This window comes from Falco biarmicus, chromosome 2 (genome assembly GCF_023638135.1).
Source record: "Falco biarmicus isolate bFalBia1 chromosome 2, bFalBia1.pri, whole genome shotgun sequence".
In the NCBI taxonomy this organism is placed as follows: domain Eukaryota; kingdom Metazoa; phylum Chordata; class Aves; order Falconiformes; family Falconidae; genus Falco; species Falco biarmicus.
The window spans coordinates 75,730,947-75,750,316 of NC_079289.1; the positions used below are offsets into that span (position 1 = coordinate 75,730,947).

General features: G+C 44.9%; 1 protein-coding gene across 1 annotated transcript; it reads right to left on the reverse strand.

The window, feature by feature from the left end:
* Positions 1-3,076: 3,076 nt before the first annotated feature.
* Positions 3,077-6,509, reverse strand: ATP5PO (ATP synthase peripheral stalk subunit OSCP). The gene is made up of 7 exons (XM_056328939.1): positions 6,380-6,509; positions 6,195-6,245; positions 5,935-6,045; positions 5,466-5,595; positions 5,237-5,349; positions 3,541-3,627; positions 3,077-3,255 (listed from the first exon to the last, which is right to left on the reverse strand). Exons 1-7 carry the CDS (start codon positions 6,407-6,409, stop codon positions 3,142-3,144), a joined length of 636 nt encoding a protein of 211 aa, XP_056184914.1. The 5' UTR covers positions 6,410-6,509; the 3' UTR covers positions 3,077-3,141.
* Positions 6,510-19,370: the final 12,861 nt, after the last annotated feature.

Here is a 19,370-nt window from a genome sequence, read left to right on the forward strand (position 1 = left end):
CTGGGCAGCACCGCCTGAAAGGTCACACCAGTGCAGAGGGATCTGCACCGACCCTCCTGCACCGCAGGCATCCATCCCACCTCGGCGAGGCCCACAGCAAGCTGCCAGCGCAGGTACGGGCTCCCCCCATGGTGAGACAATCCCGAACCCACAGGGAAAAGGCAAAGCTGCCCCCAGCCCCATGAGGCAGGTTTTCCTGGGAGGCTTCGGCTTGTGCAGAATTACTCTATTCCAGTCCTCAAGTTGCTGAAAAGGAATTTAGATTCTGGCAGCCTTTGTGGCTGTGTAATGGGTAGTTTCTACTTTGTGTTGGTAAATTGTTGAAAAAAAAAAGAAAAAGATAGCCATAGTATTTTTTTCAATGTTAATACTTAGAATTGGGGAATCCCCCTCGCCGCTGGTGGTGATGTTACTTTTTAGTGCACTTTTTGCTGCCAAACAAATGGTATCAATTAGTTCCTTTCTTTTTCTTCCCCCCCCCCCCTTAAAAAAGGAGGTATTGTACTGTCTCTAGTATTCATATGATCCTAAAAATTACAAAGGCATTATAAAACAAGACCTGACCAAATAGGAGAAAAAGTTGTTTGGGTTTTTTTTTCCAGAGAAAATGGTATAAATTTGTATTGTTCATTTACATCACATCTAACTATTCTACAAGTGGAACATTCATAAAGTGAAGTTGGTTTCTTTTGGTTTTTTAAATCATTTGTAATAGGTATAATGAATAATTATGAATTGGACACCACTGTTTCTCATAAGAAAGTTTCGACTGTACTTTGGTTGCTGTGAATGTCTGGTTTCCTCAGCTATACTTGGTTAAATAATTCTATTTACAGACATGGTCCAATTAAGCAGAAGTCCTTAAAATGTGTTCACCTGTTTGAGGAATTGTGCCACTTCCCAGGCTGCAGTCACTGAGGTGGAAACTGCCAATACGGTTTTGGGCTGTGCAGTGTGTTTGACACAGATGAGACTGTAGTTGTGCAAGTGAAATTATGCAAGAATAAATCCAGATTTTTTTAAAGTTTAACTGTGTACTGTTACATTCTTGAGAAGGACTGAAAAAGAGTGATACGGTGTCAGACCCATTAAGTAAACTGCCAGATGAGTATTTTTGATAAAAGACTACATAGGTATAAGCGAAGTGATAGGGAGGGAAATCACTTACCAGCATTTAATGTCTGACAGACGCCACCTTTAATCCCTGTAACGCATTATTTGCATTTTTTTCAAGAGTGGAAAATTGAGTTGAACAAATCTGTAGTAAGACAGAAAGAACAAATTTTCAAAAATAGTAAGACCCCATCCTCCAAAGAAACCCCAACCAAAGGCACTTGCTTAATAGGCCAGGTGCCATTACTTTGTGCGTATTATGACTTTACGTCAGCAGCAGTTCATGCAGCTTGTCAGCAACCGCCTGTGCCATTGCTGCGTGAGAATATAGCAAGTCTCACGCTGATCTCTCCCCTAATTTTTGTGAATAATTACTGAACTTGGCCAGCTGCCCTGAGGGCAATACCCTCCGTATCCTGTTAAGCAAGTGGGTCCCTTTGTCCAGCTCAGAGGATGCATTTATTTTCACTTCTTCACAGCTGTTTTGGCACTGGGTTGGCACAGCGGGACTAGCCGAAGTGCTGGCTTGTAGATCACAGCTGCTGTAGAAGTAGGTGAGACGGGACTGTCAGGAAGCTCGCCAGCTGCGTGGGACTGCTTTGTCGAGGCCACATTTATCCAGTGGGCAGGGGCCGGCATCTCTGCTGCACAGCACCGACCTCTGGAAAGCTGCCTTGCCTCTGGAACAGCTCGAAGCACCTCACCGCTGCTACGGTGTGACACCAGGAGCAGAAAGCAGGGTGCAAGAGGCCCCTTTGGGCCCACGGCTGCCCCACTGTCCGCAGGCCTCTAGCAGACCCTCTGCTCCGCCTCTGGGCCTCCTGGGGGTCTCAAGTGCCACCCACCCTCATCACTGCCCCCTCAAGCTTCAGCGCTCCCTCCCCTGTCCCAGCACACACCCACCCTGCTGCTCCCACTGCCCCCAGGACAAGCACTTCATCCTGCCGCAGGGCACTTCCACCCCCAGCCCTTCCCCAGCCCTGCACAGCCTTTACTTCTGCACCTCTGCCCCCCCAGGCAGGACGCGTGGCCCACAGCCCTGGGCTGGCCCTGGTGGGGAAAGTACTTCCAGCCTGAAGCACCAGAGAAAGCACAGGACTAAACAGTCTCCCCTGCTGGGGCTGCTGCTTGTTATTAAAAACGTTCAAAAAAACTAGGTGGCTGGTTAACAGGTTTCAGTAACGCAACTGCAATGAGCTAGCACTACCAATTCCACACCCCACCCCTGCAAGAACAGTATCCATCCAAAATTAAGTCAAACTCAGTTCTTGGCCAAGGACCAACAGGGAGAAAGAGGCAGTTCACACCCCTTCACAAGCCTGGTGAGGATTATCTAAACAGAAGACAGAGGCACAGAACTTTAAGAAAAAAAAAATCCATGTTCAAATGTTAACCAGGAAGCATATCCAGCTGGCCATGCCTAGGTGTGAACTCCTGTCCTGTTACAAACGTTTTTGTATGCAGTTGGAAGTTAACAACACCTTAGCCTCTCACTAACAAGCTTTTCCAGGGTAATTTTAGTTTCTCTCTCCAGCAATACTGATGTGGAAGTCAACTGGGCCTGACATGGCGTTTGCTGCTGAGACACACTGATGACACAACTGTCTTAACAGCCGTTGTACTTCTAAAAGCATCTACCAGCTACAGTTCCAGTGTCAACACCTTCCACACACAGAAACAGCACAGGCAGCAGCAGGACTGTTGCTCCACTATCCTGACAGTACAGAGTGTTAAGATTTCTCTGGAGACTTACAGAACCTCAGCAGCAGTGACCCCATTTATCAGCTTCTAGAGCATTTTTCTCCATTTCCTTCAGAGCAACGTTCACCTGCCTTCAGGATGAGTTAAGAGTTTTCAAGCTGTCATGAAGTGTTCGGTGAGAACTAAGTGGAACTCGCCGCAGCTTCATCACCTTCCTCCCTCAGTGCTGTGCTTCCCAAATCAAAATACTTTACACCATCTATTCAAGAAGAAGTATTTTATTGTTTCCATCTGACAGGTTTCACTGTGAGTGACTAGGACAGCTTGCTAGATAGTCTCTTTCATGATTTTGGTGAGTTTCTGGATCTTTGACCTTGTTGACATGTCCACGTACTTCTCCCCAATATTGACAATCATGCCACCAAGGATCGACGGATCAATCTAAAGAAGAAACATTGAACAGAAATTCTATTAGCAAAAATTTGGTAGCCTAGTATACAATTTTTACACTAGTGAAAAAAGAAAAAAAGCTTTCAAAAGAGCCTTTTTTATGGTAACTTTGCAGTCCCTGTATTCCAAAGTTAAGATTTTATTAATTGAAGCAGCACCAGGTCTACAAGAAAGCACAGAACTATGTAATATAGCAACTGGATTCAGTAAAATAAGTTAAAAAGCGCAGCTTAACAGGAACTTGATAAAATTTGTTTACGAATCAAAAATCCAGACCTTGGCTTCCAGCTTCAAGACCTCGCCCTTAGCCAAGAATCCATTCAGAGCACTTTTTAGCTCAGTAAGGCTGGCGTCATCCAAGGGCTGAAAAATATGAACAGAAGACAAGGAAAATTAAAGGACTTGAAAATAATCAAATGATATAATGAAAACCCAGATTTTTTACTCAGATTCTTCTAAAGACAGACACTTCCACCAGCAAGGCAGTTTAAGCTGCCTTCTTGAACAGGAATAATCAAAGGACAGCACAGAAACAGCACTCGCTTTGTGCCCTCCTAATTTCATGAAACACTGTGTTATTTGTGCACATATTCCCAGCAAAAGCTTGATGCTGACATCTTCAGATGGCAAGCGTCAGGAATCCATACTTGCCAAAGTAAGCAAGCACTTGATGGAAAACCTTGAGATCTGCCTTACAGCAGTGTTCAGGCTATACAAGGAAAGTTTAATTTTGCTGCTCCTAACAATTGAGATAATCAGCTTGAGAAGAAGCATGGTTTCATGTAAAGCCCTGGGCGGTGACTGAGGATGCTGGCAGTGAGCTCCCAGCCCTGCTGCAGGCTTGCAGAATGCTCCTGGCTAAGTACATGTCTCCATCACCATGGAAGAACTCTGCATCCCTGTGGGAGAGACACTGTGAATCTGTCCTTGCCACCCCTACAAGTCGCTCAGATACCACTGAGACAGAAACAAACAGGACTTCACTGAAAAGTACTGGCGTTGTGTTACTGGCAATTTACATAGTTTCTATTTAATAGCTAACAGTTTGAGCGCCAAAAGAAACTAACAACAACAAAAAAGCAGCAGGAAAGTAACTTTACATATGAAATATTTAGGATAGCTTGTGGAAAGGTTTGCACTGGCCTGTGAGTCCACATGTCCCTGAAGGCTACCACTTAGACTGACAACCTGTGCTTATGGCCTGAAGGGAGCCCGTTAATCTGAAGTGGATCAGTCTCTCTATTTCATCCAGGTAGGTAGCTCACTGTATCCCTACCCAAGAGCTATAGATTTACATCACACACCTAGCTGCCCAGCTTCCCACCCTAGCAGACCTGGGCATGGATCCGTTAACGAAGATGTTACTGAAGTGTCAGAACCACTGTGCCTCCAGCCTGTTATTTACAACTAAGAGATACCATCTTCCCTCTCGCTCTCCTGAGCAGCACCAGCCAGACTTGCCTTGCCTGCTACTTTTGAAAAAGTATTCCTACAGTTTCAGAGTTAGCTGCTTGTCCTGATCACTGCAGGTGGTGAATCAGGTAGCTGCTCCCTGTGAAGCACAGCACCAAGCACCACAGGCATTCTCAGTCCTATCAGATATCTGCCTTGCTCGAAATAATAGCTGATCTGTTAATTCTGACCTAATCTGTATGATCCTGATGACAGAAATAAGAATGCGGGCAGCTCAATCTGCAGACGAAGCTGACTTTTATCAGCCACTGGGTTCACACATAGGAAGGAAAGATGTAAGCTGTTAAGACTTAAATTGGAGGAACAGGTTTAATTTTTGACCAGTAATTGCTGGATATCAAAAAGCTATCTGCAGGAAAATGTAAATCTCGGTAGAGAGGAGATATTTCCTCACTACTCATACAGCAAATATTTAAACTAGAGAGAGCAAAATTAAGCTAAAGAAGTTTGCCTTTTATACTGCTACCCATTAAGCTCAATCGAGAGGTTCCTAACTCACCTGTGCAGTGGTGACTGTGCACAGCACTTCTCCACGGTATGCGCTCATGATCTTTCCAAACGCAGAAACAATCTCTGGCGTGTAACGCAAGCGACCGTTTTCAGCAAGCAAATCTGGAAGATGCAGATACATTGAAAGGGTTTAAAGCTCCCACCCCGAGCAGATTTGGTTAGCTAACAGTAGTAAAGAGTAGCTTTAGGTGTTTTTCTGAAGTCAAATGGTTACTCACTCATCAGGTTGACAATAATAGGGGACATCTTCTCTTTCGCTATGGCATCGTTCACAGCTTTTTGTTTAACTGTGCTCTTGGTGTGAGGGTTCATAACAACACTGGATAGCTTGGGGTCCTTCAAGAGGGTCTAAGAGGATACACAAACGCGATAAAGGCCAGGAGTTTTCCAGGCATTACAAGGTCTAACGGGACTACCCAAAGCAGGCGACACGGTCGTCCCGTGAGTAAGAACGAGGCCTGAAGCTGATGGGAAGTGAAACGGCAGCTCCAGGTGTAGCTCATTCACAGTGTATTTCCTTTAGAGCTCGCACTCCTCCCCAACAGTTCCCAAGCAGCTTAAGGCTGTAAGTGGGAGTCACGGCCCCCGGGAGCCGAGCCCACCCCCTCCCGACAAGCGGCAGCAGGGAACCCCGCTGCTCCCACCGCCGGGCGAGCCGGGAGGGCCGCAGGCCGCACACCGCCTTACCCACACTCGGCTCAGCTCCTTCTCCACCTGCTCCAGCTTCTTCTGCTTGCTGGCGGCCGAGTACAGCGCGGTGGCGTAGCGCCCCTCCAGCCCGTACACCTGGATCGGGGGCTGGGGGCGAGAAAGCGGGGGGGGAACTGAGCGCGGCCCCCAGCTGGGCAGCCGGCAGCAGCCCCCCCCCCCCGCTGCCGGCGGCTGCCCCCCGCCACCCCCCCCCCCGCCGCCGGCGGCCCCGCCGGCGCCCCCCGCCCCCCCCTCACCTTGACCAGTTTGGAGAGCGGCCTCGCCGCCGACGTGCTGAGCTGCCGCACCTGCGGGGCGCATAACGGCCGCCGTCGGCGCGCGCCTCGGGGACAGGGGCGCGCGCCGGCGGGGGGAGGTTCGAGACACCGACGCCCCCGTGCCCCGCGCGGGCCCCGAAGCCGCCGCCCCCCCGCAACTTCACCTTCAGGGAGAGCCCCGCCGCCGCCGCCATCTTCCCCGGCCGCCGCTCGAGGTCACCGCCGAGCCCGCTGCCGAGGCGCGGCAGTGCGCAGGCGCGCCCGCCCCCTGCCCGCCGGGCCGCCCCGCCGCGGGGCACGCTGGGAAGGGCCGGCCTCCGCCAGCCCCGCCGCCTGCCGGGGGCTGTAGTTCTGGAGCGCGGCCCGGGCGGCCCCCGCCTCCCCCTGCCCGAGCAGCCTCGCCGGGCGCTGCCGCTAGTTGGGGCGATAACCGGAGCGCCGAGGCGCCCCAGCCGCCCGGCCAGACCGAGAGAGGAGGCCGGGCCCCGTCGGCGGGCGGTTGTGCCGCCCGTGCTGCTCCCGTGGGCGCGGGCGGGCGGGCAGCCCTCGGTGGAGGGAAAGGGAGGGGCCCCTGTGGCGCCCCTGCCCCGCAGGGGCCGAAGTTCCAGTTGCCGGGCCCCCCCTCCTTGCCCCTTCGCACATCGTGGTGTTGCAGGTGGCTCCGCCAGGCGCTCCGGAGAGGCGCAGAGTGCCCGGGGCCATGGCTCCCTTGGGTTCATGGCGGCCCCGGCCGCCCTGCACACACGCAGCGTTACACCCGGCGCCTCAGCTCGCCGCGCCCGTGTCTGTGTCTCTGAAGGTGGAGGGCTCAGGGCACGGAAGCGAGCTCTGGGTGACAGGCCGCTTGGCAGCCATGCAGCTCCTGTAGCAGGGTGCAGCGACCCTCCACCCCTTCTCACGTTCTTTAAGGGCCTGTAACTCGCACACCCCCGCACATCCCCCTGTTCAGATGCACCAGAAAAGCAAGTGACACATGAGCTCAACAGAGAAAACGTCAGCTGTGCTTTCCTCTGAGACATTTCTGCTGCCCTCTTAACACAGTGAAACTACTTCTGAAACACAATGAGCTATTTCCTCCTCTTAGGTAAACTAGATCCAAATGTCTCCTGGGGCAAAGACACCATCTTCCAGGTAAAGCGTAGGGTAGGCAGCTTCGACTTTGTCAGTCTTTGCTTGACCTTGAGCAATTCACTCAGGTCCTGCCTACTACTGAACTATCTTGAATGGTTAAACTCTTTCTCTCCCTAATCCTTCCGTCTGTTCTGTAAGAGAAGGCAAAGTGCCTGCCTGCTTTGCAGAGCTGTTACCAAGTCTGAGCAGCTCAGGTGAGCGTTGCTATTAAAACACAAAGCACGGTGTCAGTAAAAAGCGTGCTGCATGAGGTCTGCAGGGCAGACTTCAAACACTAGATGCTGCTGTTGCTACAAGTGAGAGCTTCATAACGTCAAAACCAGAGCATCAGAATAACGCTTTTTGGGGAATACTGTTTAGCGTCCCACCAGGAACAAGGCAGTGTCCCCAACAGGTCTAATTCCGGATGTCGTAATTCAGTTTCGTCCTCTATCCCTGGCTGCGTTTGCTGTTGTGGCATTCAAAAGTATAGTCCACGACAGATTTAAGCCTGACATAACACTATGTTTCTCGAGAATTTTAATAACTACAGTACTTAGAAAAGCATATCTAAAATGTAAAAAAAATTTCGGTTTTATTTTTAGCAAAAATAAAATTTACCTTTCTTATGATAACAGTCATGCAGGGAAGTTTTGGAATGGTGCAAAAAAATGATCTATCTGGAATGAAGCTCTGTATCCCAAGTTTTGTTAGTATAACTCTGAAACACTCCATGATCTTGTAGCATTTTAATAGACAGAAAATCTGGCTTATTGAGGCCAGTCAAATCACTGAGAGCTGAGGGTACTTGAATGAACTAGGGACTGGACCAAATCCTGATAGTTCTTTCAAGAATTAAAATTGGAACACCTGTCACAGGTCAATTTTAGACAAGTAAAACCTCACAGGTGATAAACAGTTTGTTCCTTTATACCTTATACTGGAAGGAAAATGTAAATCCTCACGAAGCTGTTCTTGTATTTGGATATCCATTACCATAATTGATTCCTCAATGATCACTATATGGGAGGTTTTAGGATTTTTTTTCTCCTACAAAGCAATTAAACTCCCCATACAGCCAGTCACTCATCATTTGACATTTACCTCTGTCCTTGGTTTCAATTTGATCACTTAGGGAGCATTGGAACATTTACAAGCTCTTCTGTGAGAAACACCTGGAAGAACATTCAGTTGTGGGTCTGCCACTTTGGTGCTTGTAGGATTGTAACATTAAAGTACTCATTCTTACTAAATGCGGTGATATTATAAACATCACATTTTTCTCCTCTTGAGACAGACTAGAACTGAAATAATTCAAAATATGTGTTTTTTCCTTTTATTGAGAAATCTTGAAAAAAGTTGGTCTGAGTTTAGTTAAATTTAGACACACCCTTGCACTTTTATTGAAGGCACATGGATTTCACACAGGTGTAACAGCCACGGAGTTTACTGTAATCAGCACTCACATGTCTTCAGAAAGAACGTGATGATGCTTGAACTGTGGTAGTGGTGGGCATGCAGTAAAATCAGGGCCCAGCTGCATAAGGTGTCATAAAACTTGTAGCAAGGCTCAGAGCATTCCACAAAGAACTTGCAACATGCAGAGGTAAAAAGGAGATGAGGTTTGTAATAATGCATCTGGGTCCTCACAGTGCTGAGAGCCTATCAGGTCAGTGCCACAAAATGTCCCAAACTTACCCTCCACCAGACTATGGCCAGCTCTTCCATAAGCACCACTCATAAAGAACTCTAGTAATTATAGCAGTGACTCAAATCTGTTAAGCAATGCTGAAAACACTGAATACTTGTCTCCCTCACCTTGCAACTCGCCTGAAATGTGAGCTTTTTGGCCTGTTTTGAATGCTGTTCTGCACCTGCTGGTCAGTAATTGCACCCGCCTGTTTCCCTTTGGCTGAGCCTGGGATTCAGCATGGGGGAGTCCCAGAGGAGCCAGAGTATAGCTGCAAACAAGTTCCTGACAAGTTTCTCTGTAAAATGTTTATGTTATTTACAAGAAATGGAGTTTTTCTCTCATGGTGCTCAAGTTAAGCTCAGAGAATGCTGTGCAGAAAAGCTATGACCCAACTCACTTCCCTGTTGCTACTATGTTTTTGTTCCTCCAGCTGCTGAAGGAAGGGTTTTGTTTGTTGTTTTCTTTTTTTCTCTCTCCCAGGGGCTGCCCTTTATCTTCTGCAGGAACAGTTGGTACTCTCGCTGAATCTAATTCACCTGGTTGTTTTCCATACCCATGCTCCATAAGCGGTTCCGCTCGGGCAGGTAAGTTCAAGTGCTCTGTCATGCTGACTCCTTAGGGACTAAGCCTTTACAGGCAGAGCGACCCACCCACTAAAATCTTGCTGCCTGGGGAAGACCTGATTCATTTTTCTGTTCAGAAAAGGTTTTTTTCACTCAGTGGCAGGGGACAGAAAACATTTTTTTTTCTCTCCAAACTGGAAAAAATGGTTGCAAAACCACAAAAATGGTTAGGGGAATTCAGATTAGGAGCAAGAACAATGATAATTGAATCAGGCGACTGAATTCACTGACCTTAGCATCAGAACAGTCTACTGAAAGCTCTTCATAGGGGTATTTGCAAAACCAAGCACCTATGCTTACATTTTCCTGCCCTCCAAGGGAGGTTTCCATCTAGCATTGTTATATGATAAAATGATTAATCATTAGGATTTTATTGTGCACATGATGCTTCTGGGATGCTCATGGTGTTAGAGTTCTATTTTCCATGCTACCATAGTAATCTGTTGTAAAAAAAGGAAGAGAACCGTAACAAGGTGCTTGTAGCTTCCTTGGCAAAATATTTACACTTCTTAATTGTAGACTTTAAAAAAACCTACACTTTTTTAAGATACCCTAGAAAGCATGAAAAATTAATTTAAGGGTGACTTGTGATATGATCATTATAGGTTGGTGAAATAAGGCTGATGTGCAAGGCTTTGTACTAGAAAAGGTGATGTGGGCTCACTTGGACATTTGCCTGTTTTAGAGGTTGCCTGTGAAATATCAGTGGAAAAAAGAACTGGTTTGGGAAAATATGTGAATAATAGACATGCTTTGGTGTAGGTAGTACTAATTGAGGAGCTTTATCATTTCACACATTGGCAGAGGAGCAGTTAGAACATTGCACTGAGACTCGGGTGATTTGGGATCTAATTTCAGCTCTGCATTGGGTCTTCTGATTGGCTTCTAATTATTCTGCACCTCAGTTCCCCCATCTGTAAAAAAGCAAGAATAAGACCAACATCCTTTATAAACAGCTTTAAACTCTGTTGTTGAAACACACTTTATTAAGAGCAATGATACCTTCTTACACATGCTGCTGTTAAAAAAAAATAATTGTAAATTCACAAATGTCAGTCAAATTCTGGTAATGTGTAAGTGGCTACAGAGAAAATAAAGAAAAGGAAGACCATCATGCCAGCAGCATCACTGCCATGGAAAATGAGATGTTAATATAAACTCACCTCTGGAATCAGAATGGTGACATATACAGTGAGTTAGAGGTCTTGGTCCATATTGTTGAGGTCTGTCACAGAATTGCTCACTAAAGTGGCAGAATCAGCAGAGTTCATTGACTGAACAGATCTAAAACGTGAACCATCCTCTACCCTCAAGTGGAAGACCACTCTTCAGTTTAAGCTTGGGCCAGATACTGGCCTGAGTCATAATGGGATAGATCTCAAAAATACTGAAGTTCGAGGTATTTCTGCAGAGCTGAGACCCCAGCCTGCCATCCACTCGCCACATGTAGATCTTTGTCTTTGCCTTGAACTGTCTTGTGCATAGATGCAAGTATTTTGCCCGATGAGCATATTGCAGCATTTTGTGCTAGACAGATACCTCAGCAGATTTTAGTTACATATTAGGGCTACAGCTTACTCATTACCACAAGAGGGAAGCCAATACTAATATACCTTTATTTGTATAATAACTGTGGTTATTGTGGCAAGGTTTTTATCCATTTCAAGGCTGTTGCCTGTCTCTTTCTCTTTCCTTGTAGCAAACTTGCATTTGATCATATGTCAGAAACTAAAGAACATTATTCCACATTCCATTTGCTCAATGTCCTGTGAAATGAATTTCATGGATTTGCCTGTCTCATTTGAATGGCAAATATATAAACCTGAAACAGAAAGTCAGGACGAAACTAAGCTGGTCGCTTTCTTTGCAAATTTAAACAGTCCACATGCAAGTAAGGGGAATTTTGGTGGGCATGGCACTTGAAAAAAATAAAGATGGTGTTTTCCCTCATTTGGGTGAAGATAAGAAATTAAAGAGTATTCTAGGAGTTATGGACTTAACTATTTCTAGTAGCTCTTACCCCATAGTAATGACAAATTAATTTGGCAAGGCTTCTGGCTCTTGTTAGCATGTTTTGCAATGTATGTGAGCACCTTCTTTACGGATTCATTACAGCAAACCTGATCTCATTTACTCTGCTGCAAACCAGAGTAATTCTGCTGATTATGACAACTTCATTGAATCACTTATCTTGTGGTACGGTATCTGCAAAAGTCACCCTTGTTGACATCACATGTTGAAGGCTTGAACCTGATAGGTCAAGGTTTCTCATTACATTTCATTTTGCAGCCAGACATTATAATATGCGTGCAGAATTTTGAAAAAGATCTTTGTAAAGTGGTGAAAGCAAAATGGCAATTTTTAAACTAGTCTGGGTGTAATGCAGAAACTGAATGGGGATTCATCAACCAAAGAAATTTGGTTGATGTTTTCCTGATTTGTCTTCTAGATTGCTCCAAGATATAAATATATGAGATGAAAGTTGCTGTTCAGAAGATTTCTGTAGACAATTGCTGACATATGACACTGGTGAGACATCATAATTCTTGGTGTTAGGAAGTAATGATTTTGAAGGAACAGCAAGCAGAAGTGGGAAACCAGAAGCAATGCAGAAAAACACGTATGTTGAGGCTTCCTATGAAGACCCCTAGGGTGTTCCCTGCAAGTGCAGGGAAGGGAATCAGGGCAAGGTTGTGAAAGTCACAGACGTAGATTGCAGTCCCCAAAGGACATTTGCATAACTAGCTTCTTTGTTAATTTTTTTTTTTTAATACTTTAGGAGCATTTTGGGTATTTTGGTCTCCTCACCACCTCCTCACCACTGACCCCCCCCACCCCCCCCCGCCTTTACAGCATTCGTACTGTAAAATGCTCTCCTAAAGATACTGCTGGTCTCAGAGAAATTGTTAAGCTTAAAAGGGGAAACATAGCAGGAAATATTACTGTTGCCCAAGGGGGCAGACACCTTGTACAGACCCTCACGGTATGTTGTTGTTCAGGTATTCCAATACTACTTTTCTTTGTTCTTTCCCTCCAATGCTGTTTTAGGCCCCAGTCCCATGTGTATATATGCATGTGTTCAACTCTAAGTACATGAGCAGTCACACTGCCTCCGGTGAGGATATTCACATGACTGAAATCATGCACTTGCATAGGGATTTCCTGAATGAAGGGCATAAAAGGAAATGGCCAGGTTAAAAATAATGGATTGGTTTTGTCCCTGATGTAATGCCTTTGACACTAGTGGAATTACACAGGGCTGAAAGGGATCCAATATGTCCAAACAAAGAACTATCTCCAGCTCCCTCACCTGCCAGTTTCCGTATCTATGTTTATGGCGTAATCAAAAGTCAGTCCTCCTCTCCCCATGTTTCGATGGCTGAGGCTGGATAGAGTTCAGATTGCTTTGCACCAGCAGGAGATGTTTCCTTCAGGACGGTATGTTTGCCTCATAGAGCTGTTATGCCCATAGAGCTTCACCAGAGCCTGTATTCCCTGTGTCTCCGTTGCCTGGTCACTGCCACAGGGGGTGGCCAGGGTGGCTAACAACAGAGCAGGACTTGTCTGTCCTGCCACTTATCTGCTCCTATCGAATGCTGAGCCATTCTGTGGCCTTAGCAGGAGCTGCTGATTTTGGGGTGAGAGCTCCTCTTGTCTCCCTTGATGTCTACGTTGCTTCTTTGTCTCCTGCACCAGCACTGCTTTGTTCTGTGTGACTATTAAATGCTCCAGATGAATGCTCACACTTGAAAACAGCTGGTATGTAAACATAAAAAATCCCAACCACCAAACCCCCAAAGATTGCTTGGTTTAGAAGAAACTCCTCTTAAAAGTGTTTCTCCCTCCTTTCTGTGTCTGTCCTGCCCCACACCCACGCAGTGTTTGGGAGTCCCCAGCCCATGCCGCTCTGAAGCTCTGATCTAGGACCTGTGTGAGGCTGAACACACACCAGCAGCTAGACTTCTGTGCAGCCCATCTATGGTTTCCTCCAGATTGCCAAAAGTCTGTGCCATACCTGCCTGCTCACCCAAATATGCACTAACATGGGATAGATCTCTGAATGTCAAAAGTTAGGGAGGAGAGGAACCCACCCACCCCCCCCCCCAAAACACTGAGCTGAATAACCAACCTCTAGCATCCAGGGCTCATGACTGCTTTTGACAAGATCTATCTTTAGTTATAATAGTGAGTCACATCATTGTGATCTGACTTTACGATTAGTTTGAGGCATGAGCCAGGCCATGGGATTGAGAGCAAGAACGAGTGAGAGCATCATGGGATGTAGCTGTAAAATTCCACTACTCGCTACTCCCTAAATCAGGTTTGAAGAGCATTAAGAAACAGGAAGCGTGGGGGGTGGGGTGGGGGGAGGTATTTTTTCAGTGGAAAATTATTGCAGCATGGTGCATCGTGATGTAGTTTGTTAGTGTGGGGAGAATAATAGGGGAGACATGTTAGCAATCAGAGATGGCTGTAATAGTCTTGAGCAAAGCACACCTCTCTCCGCTCTGTGTGCAAAGTGTCATGTCTAACCCACCCCACCAGCCACTACAAGCTAATGCAGGATTTTCTTGGATGGTGCTGCGTTGCTTAGCAACATCACTAGGCAGCATGCTATACATCACGCACAGCACTGGCTACTACGGTGTAGCAGGGCTGCTTCCAGTTATTTTTCTCTGCTATAAAATATTAATTTTCTGCTCACCAGCAGAGGTGGCACCAGGAGGTTGAGGTACACTGCCTCCCAGGTGGACGTGCGCAGCTCCCGTTGACTATAATGGGAATCACAAGCAGCCACAGGCTGAGCTGAGCTCTGGGTATGTAAAATGTGGGCGTGATTCCTGAGATATAAACACTTGCCATGCCTGAGATGGAATACAGGTTGGCTTTAACATAAATAAGTAAATAACAAGGCAGTGAAAGTGATGTGACAGACAGAATAACACATGTAAGATATAACCCCCTACACTGGTTTTCTTTGGCATAAGCAAATCCTGTTGTGAGGACTGTATGTTTGTGTACACAAAGAGAGGGAGAGGGACATTTACTCGACATTCTGGGATATTTTTGAGGCTCCTCCACACCAGAGCATTGTTGGATGAGAGCTCATATCACAAACACCAGTGGCATTTTTTTAGACTGAGTGTGATTTCAGTGGAGTCTGCCTGCCAAGCCCCCTCCCCAAAATGATTGCATAACCAGCTGTTGCATGCACACACACACAAGAGAGAAAACCAATCCCATTCCATAAGAAGCCGAGGTGTTATTACAGAAGGCAAACAACAGACAGCCTGGTCTCCAGAGCTACAGAGAAGATGGCATCTGCAGCTAGCTTCAGGTATGCGGACCCAGAACTAGAAGCTGTCTTGTCCGAGGGCAAAAGAGGCCTCTGCAAAGGCTCTACACAGGACAGGGTCTGAATAGTTCTGAAATCTCTGCACCTAAAATGTTAATTTTCTGAACATTTACTGCAGGTGTCAAGAAGGGAGGAATGCAAAAGAACTGAAAAAAGGCAGCAGATAGTTTCTGGCATCTGAACACCGTGTTTTTCTTCTGCACATCAGCGGACAGACTCATTGTTTGAGCCAAGCAAAGAGGGAAGCAAGAGGGGAAAACCACACTGTCAAAATACACAACGGTTTGTGAGATGAACAGCTGCATTACCCTTCATTTACTGCAGATATGGCAGCACTGATGGAGTCAGCAAAATTGTGGTTTGTCCGAGAATTATTTTTGAAGAAAGCAGGAATTTAGTTGTAGCTTAACCCGTCCTATTGTAGGCACACCTCACTGCATCTTGGGGTGTATGGTAGAACCAGATAAATCAAGACTTTTCTACAATAGAGTGATATGTCTTTGCACTACAGAACCCAGAGAAGCACAGTGACTGCAGTTTGATACAGAAACCGTTCTCGTGGAGCTCAATGGCATTTGTCCAACAGCAGAACAAAGACAGCGACAGAACTTCCATTTCGCGTTTTCTACCAAATTGCGGCATAGTGAAGTGAATTCAGTGCCTGAGGCTCAGCTCCTCCATCAGGGTCCTCAGTCTTTGTTTGTACATAAGGCCAATTTAATCCTAGGAGAAGACATTCAGAATTTGCACTGAGAGAGTATATGTATCTAACACTTTGGAGTGAAAACTACTGCTACAGCCAAGAGAAATATCATCCCTCTTGTACTTTCAGGCACATGTCATCTACAAGCCTGTCCTAGTTTGCAGCCATTTTGGTCAGGTGAGATAAAAAAGAATATTCATAATCAGTCTTTTTTTTAACCTGAAGGACTGTAATTGGAATGATTGCCCTGTTTTATCGCTACATTTTTAGCAAGGTATTTCTTTTGCTTCAACAAATATTGACAGCAGTGACAGTAAAAATTAAGGTGTACGAAAAATTTGCAGAATTTCACCATACATTAATAAATCTTTCTGTCACTTCACAAAGCCTCTCAGCACTGATCACTTGACAATGGACAGAGCTGCTGTACTTTTGGTGAATGAAGACCAAGGGAGTAACTGTGTGCGTTCACTGTTGTCTCAAGGAATGGCTTCCCCTTGTTACTCAAGCAGAGGTGTGAATTGCTTCAGGACACCTGTGAGCGGTAAAGAAAAGCCAGACCCAGCGCATGTCTAGCACAGCCAGGGCACCATGCCTGGTTCCTGCCAACGTGAGGGCTTCAGCAGCAGAAAGGTACTTTGCTATCATTTATACCTGCTGCAAGACCTTGGTAGAGTCTTAATACAAATGATGATCTGTCTCAGCCCTTCCTGAGGGCTGAGTGTCATCAGCAAAATTTAAAAGATAAATTACACCTTACCACAAAATAATGCCAAATGCAGCACATGCAAGCGTCTAAGTCTGTATAGAAAGCAGAGTAGTGTTATGTTGGGCAGGAGTAAAAAAAAGAAACAAGATAATCTCTAATGAAATTGGAAAAGAAAAATAGCCGAAGGACTTTTTCTCTCTGGGAGTTTCATGGTAAATACCACTCAGTTTTCAGTATCATTAATATCTTATTATTATGACTACTATTAAGCAGTAGCCCCACCTACTTTTGTCTGTGTTTTATGGGCACACCTCAGCATTTTACAAGTTGGACGTTGTGCTAAGAGCTGGAAATATTGTGTCATCATTTCATTACCACCTGGCTTGAAGAGAGGATCCATTAATTGTAGGCATTTGCTGTGAGAAAGTAAGGGAGGAGGCTGCTACAAACTATCCTATAGTTAACTGGAAAACTGCGATTATTTCTTTTTTGAAGAAAAGGCAATATTTCTCTTCTGCTTCCTTAAACTTATCATCATAGCTTCATTTGCCCCCCTTCCATTTATTTGCAAGAACTAAGGTTTGTTTATTTCATGCTATAAGATGTCAGAGTCTTCTTTCTCTCGAAATGGCTCAGGGTCAACATAATCTGAAAAACAACTCTAACAGAACAAACTTTTCACAGATAAACTCACAAGAACTGAATCCAGTGCTAGTCTCCCCCAAAAACTATTTGCATGTTTCCCTTTCCTTTATACCTATCTAGTATGTGTGGATAAGGGAGAACACACTGTTATGTTCAGAAGCAGAAGAACTCTTCTATAAAGATGTGATCAAATATATGTTATGTCAAAGAGGTTACATGTCTCTACCTGGAAGAACTCTTGAAATGAACATAATTGGGGAAAAAAGTGAAACCCAGCAATTAATAAAAATTAAGTGCAATCTGATAGGATGGGTATGTGTTTGTGGTGGTATTGGTCTCCTTGACTCTCTCTGATACTTTAAAAAACAGTATTAAAGTTATGAGCCAAACCCCTGAGAACAGATAAATGAAAGAAAGAGACTAGCCTGATCATTTGACCTCTCTGCACCTGTGTTTTAGGACGAGCTTTTAATTAAATTGTCACCTGCTATTTGTTCATAGAATACTCACCTCATCCACTCGAAGCAGGTGGCGACCACTGAATGTTGTTTCCAGACCCGTGTCTGTCAGGGTGAAAGCAAGACAGAAATGCCTTTAAAAAACCTCCCAGTGAAGGGCTGGAAGCATACATGGAGAGTATGACGCAGAAGTCACAAGCTAACTAGTGAAGATGAAAAGAAAAAAGTCAACTTCTTTAGCTCAGTGCTGTTGGTCCTAAGCACTGAATGTGGTAGTTGTTCTTAAATGAAAAAAGTATCTGGTCTTGTAATAGCAGTGTATAATAATCCAAATGCAGTAAAAGGCTAATTAAACCTTTTTGGACCATCATGTTCATCTCGGGCTTCTTGCAAAATGCAGGCCATTGATCCCCAAACTGCAGTTCCTCCCTCCACCCTCTGGCGACTCTTTGAGTGGTAATATATGTGACTTTGCTGTGATGGTATTCTTTTGATGCTTATTTAAAATGTGTTGCTTGCATTTTGCCTTGCACTTTTGATTTGATGTTGCAGAGTAGCCAGCCCAGGTTTGCTTACATACGCACAAAGGCTTTGTATGCAAAGTTTATTTTAAATGTTGCTAGAAGCAGTCACACATTTACGATGTTTTGGGGGTTTATATTTACTTTCATTTAGATTTACTTTTAATTTTCCTTAAACATTTATTTATGTTTATATTTCAAATTGCAACACATTGAAAAATAATTAAAAAATTATGGGTTCTTTGTTTTGTGGGGTTTTGTTTGTTTGTTTGTTTGAAGGAACATTCCTAAGCAAAGAAGAAAAAGAAATCGGGATTTTTGTAGATGTAGATATTTCAAGACATTTTTCCTTTTTTAAATGAGGGGAGAATTCAATTAAAAATAGTATAACTCCTTTCTTTATTCAGTCATTTTTAACACCAGCATCCTAAAAGCTGGTTTGGAAGTTGAACACGCATTACAAAAATATCTAAGCATGCATTTTTTTGCCCTGGTCCTGGATCAGTGAGAGTAACACCCTCCTGGATATTTTTATATACAATACACGGGAGGCTGCTGATTGCTGGTTTATAAATGCTGGGACCATTTTGTTTGTTCCTAGAATTTGTGTTAATGTTGTTGCCATCTCACAGTATAAAACCATGCTGTTGCTATGAACTAAGAATTCACTGAAAAATTCAGTTATTGAACAACAGTTACAGCAATCTTTCTGATTCATGAACGTATCTGTACTGATTAGGGGTAATAGCAGCACTACCATAGCCAGCTTACTGTCTGTCAATAAATCTGTTGTTTCAGTCTGGGTGAGTAATGTGATCTAGCTTTTGATATTACACTGTTGTTCTGCGTAGTAACGTTTGTGCTCCGGTGTAAAGTGAACCCGTTGTTGACAGCATGTCAATGAAAGTGATGCCAACCTATGCTTTAATCAGCATGTCATTGTGCTCCTTTACTCCAGCAAATTGTACGCCCTTGTAATGTATGTTATGTAGTCAATGCGCTTTTTGCTTTTTAGTTTAGAGAGTTTGAGTCTGATCTCAAGGGGCACATGGAACTCATGGAGCTAAGATGCCCCATGAAGATCACAGGTAATTTAGTTAGAACCATGGGAGCTGCATTGCTCTAAAAGTGGAGAAGGGCTTGATAAATTAACCCATAGTTTAATTTACATAGCATTCCCTTGCAACTCTGTTCACTTTGTTGGTGTTAGGAGGACAGAAGGAAGACAGACAGGAGGACAGAAGTCCTCCTCTTTACCCAGGCTCCCTGTTGTATAGGCAGCTTAAAAATTGTTTCTGCCTTCTTGTCACACTGACTTCCCCTTGATGACCTTTGTG

What these genes read in the sequence shown, in the direction of transcription:
- ATP5PO (XM_056328939.1), bottom strand. Translation starts at nt 6,409, where the DNA reads ATGGCGGCGGCGGCGGGGCTCTCCCTGAAG. An exon ending in CGGCGGGGCTCTCCCTGAAG is followed by an intron (nt 6,246 to 6,379) that starts GTGAAGTTGCGG and finishes TGCGCCCCGCAG; the next exon opens with GTGCGGCAGCTCAGCACGTC. An exon ending in TATTATTGTCAACCTGATGA is followed by an intron (nt 5,350 to 5,465) that starts GTGAGTAACCAT and finishes TGCATCTTCCAG; the next exon opens with ATTTGCTTGCTGAAAACGGT.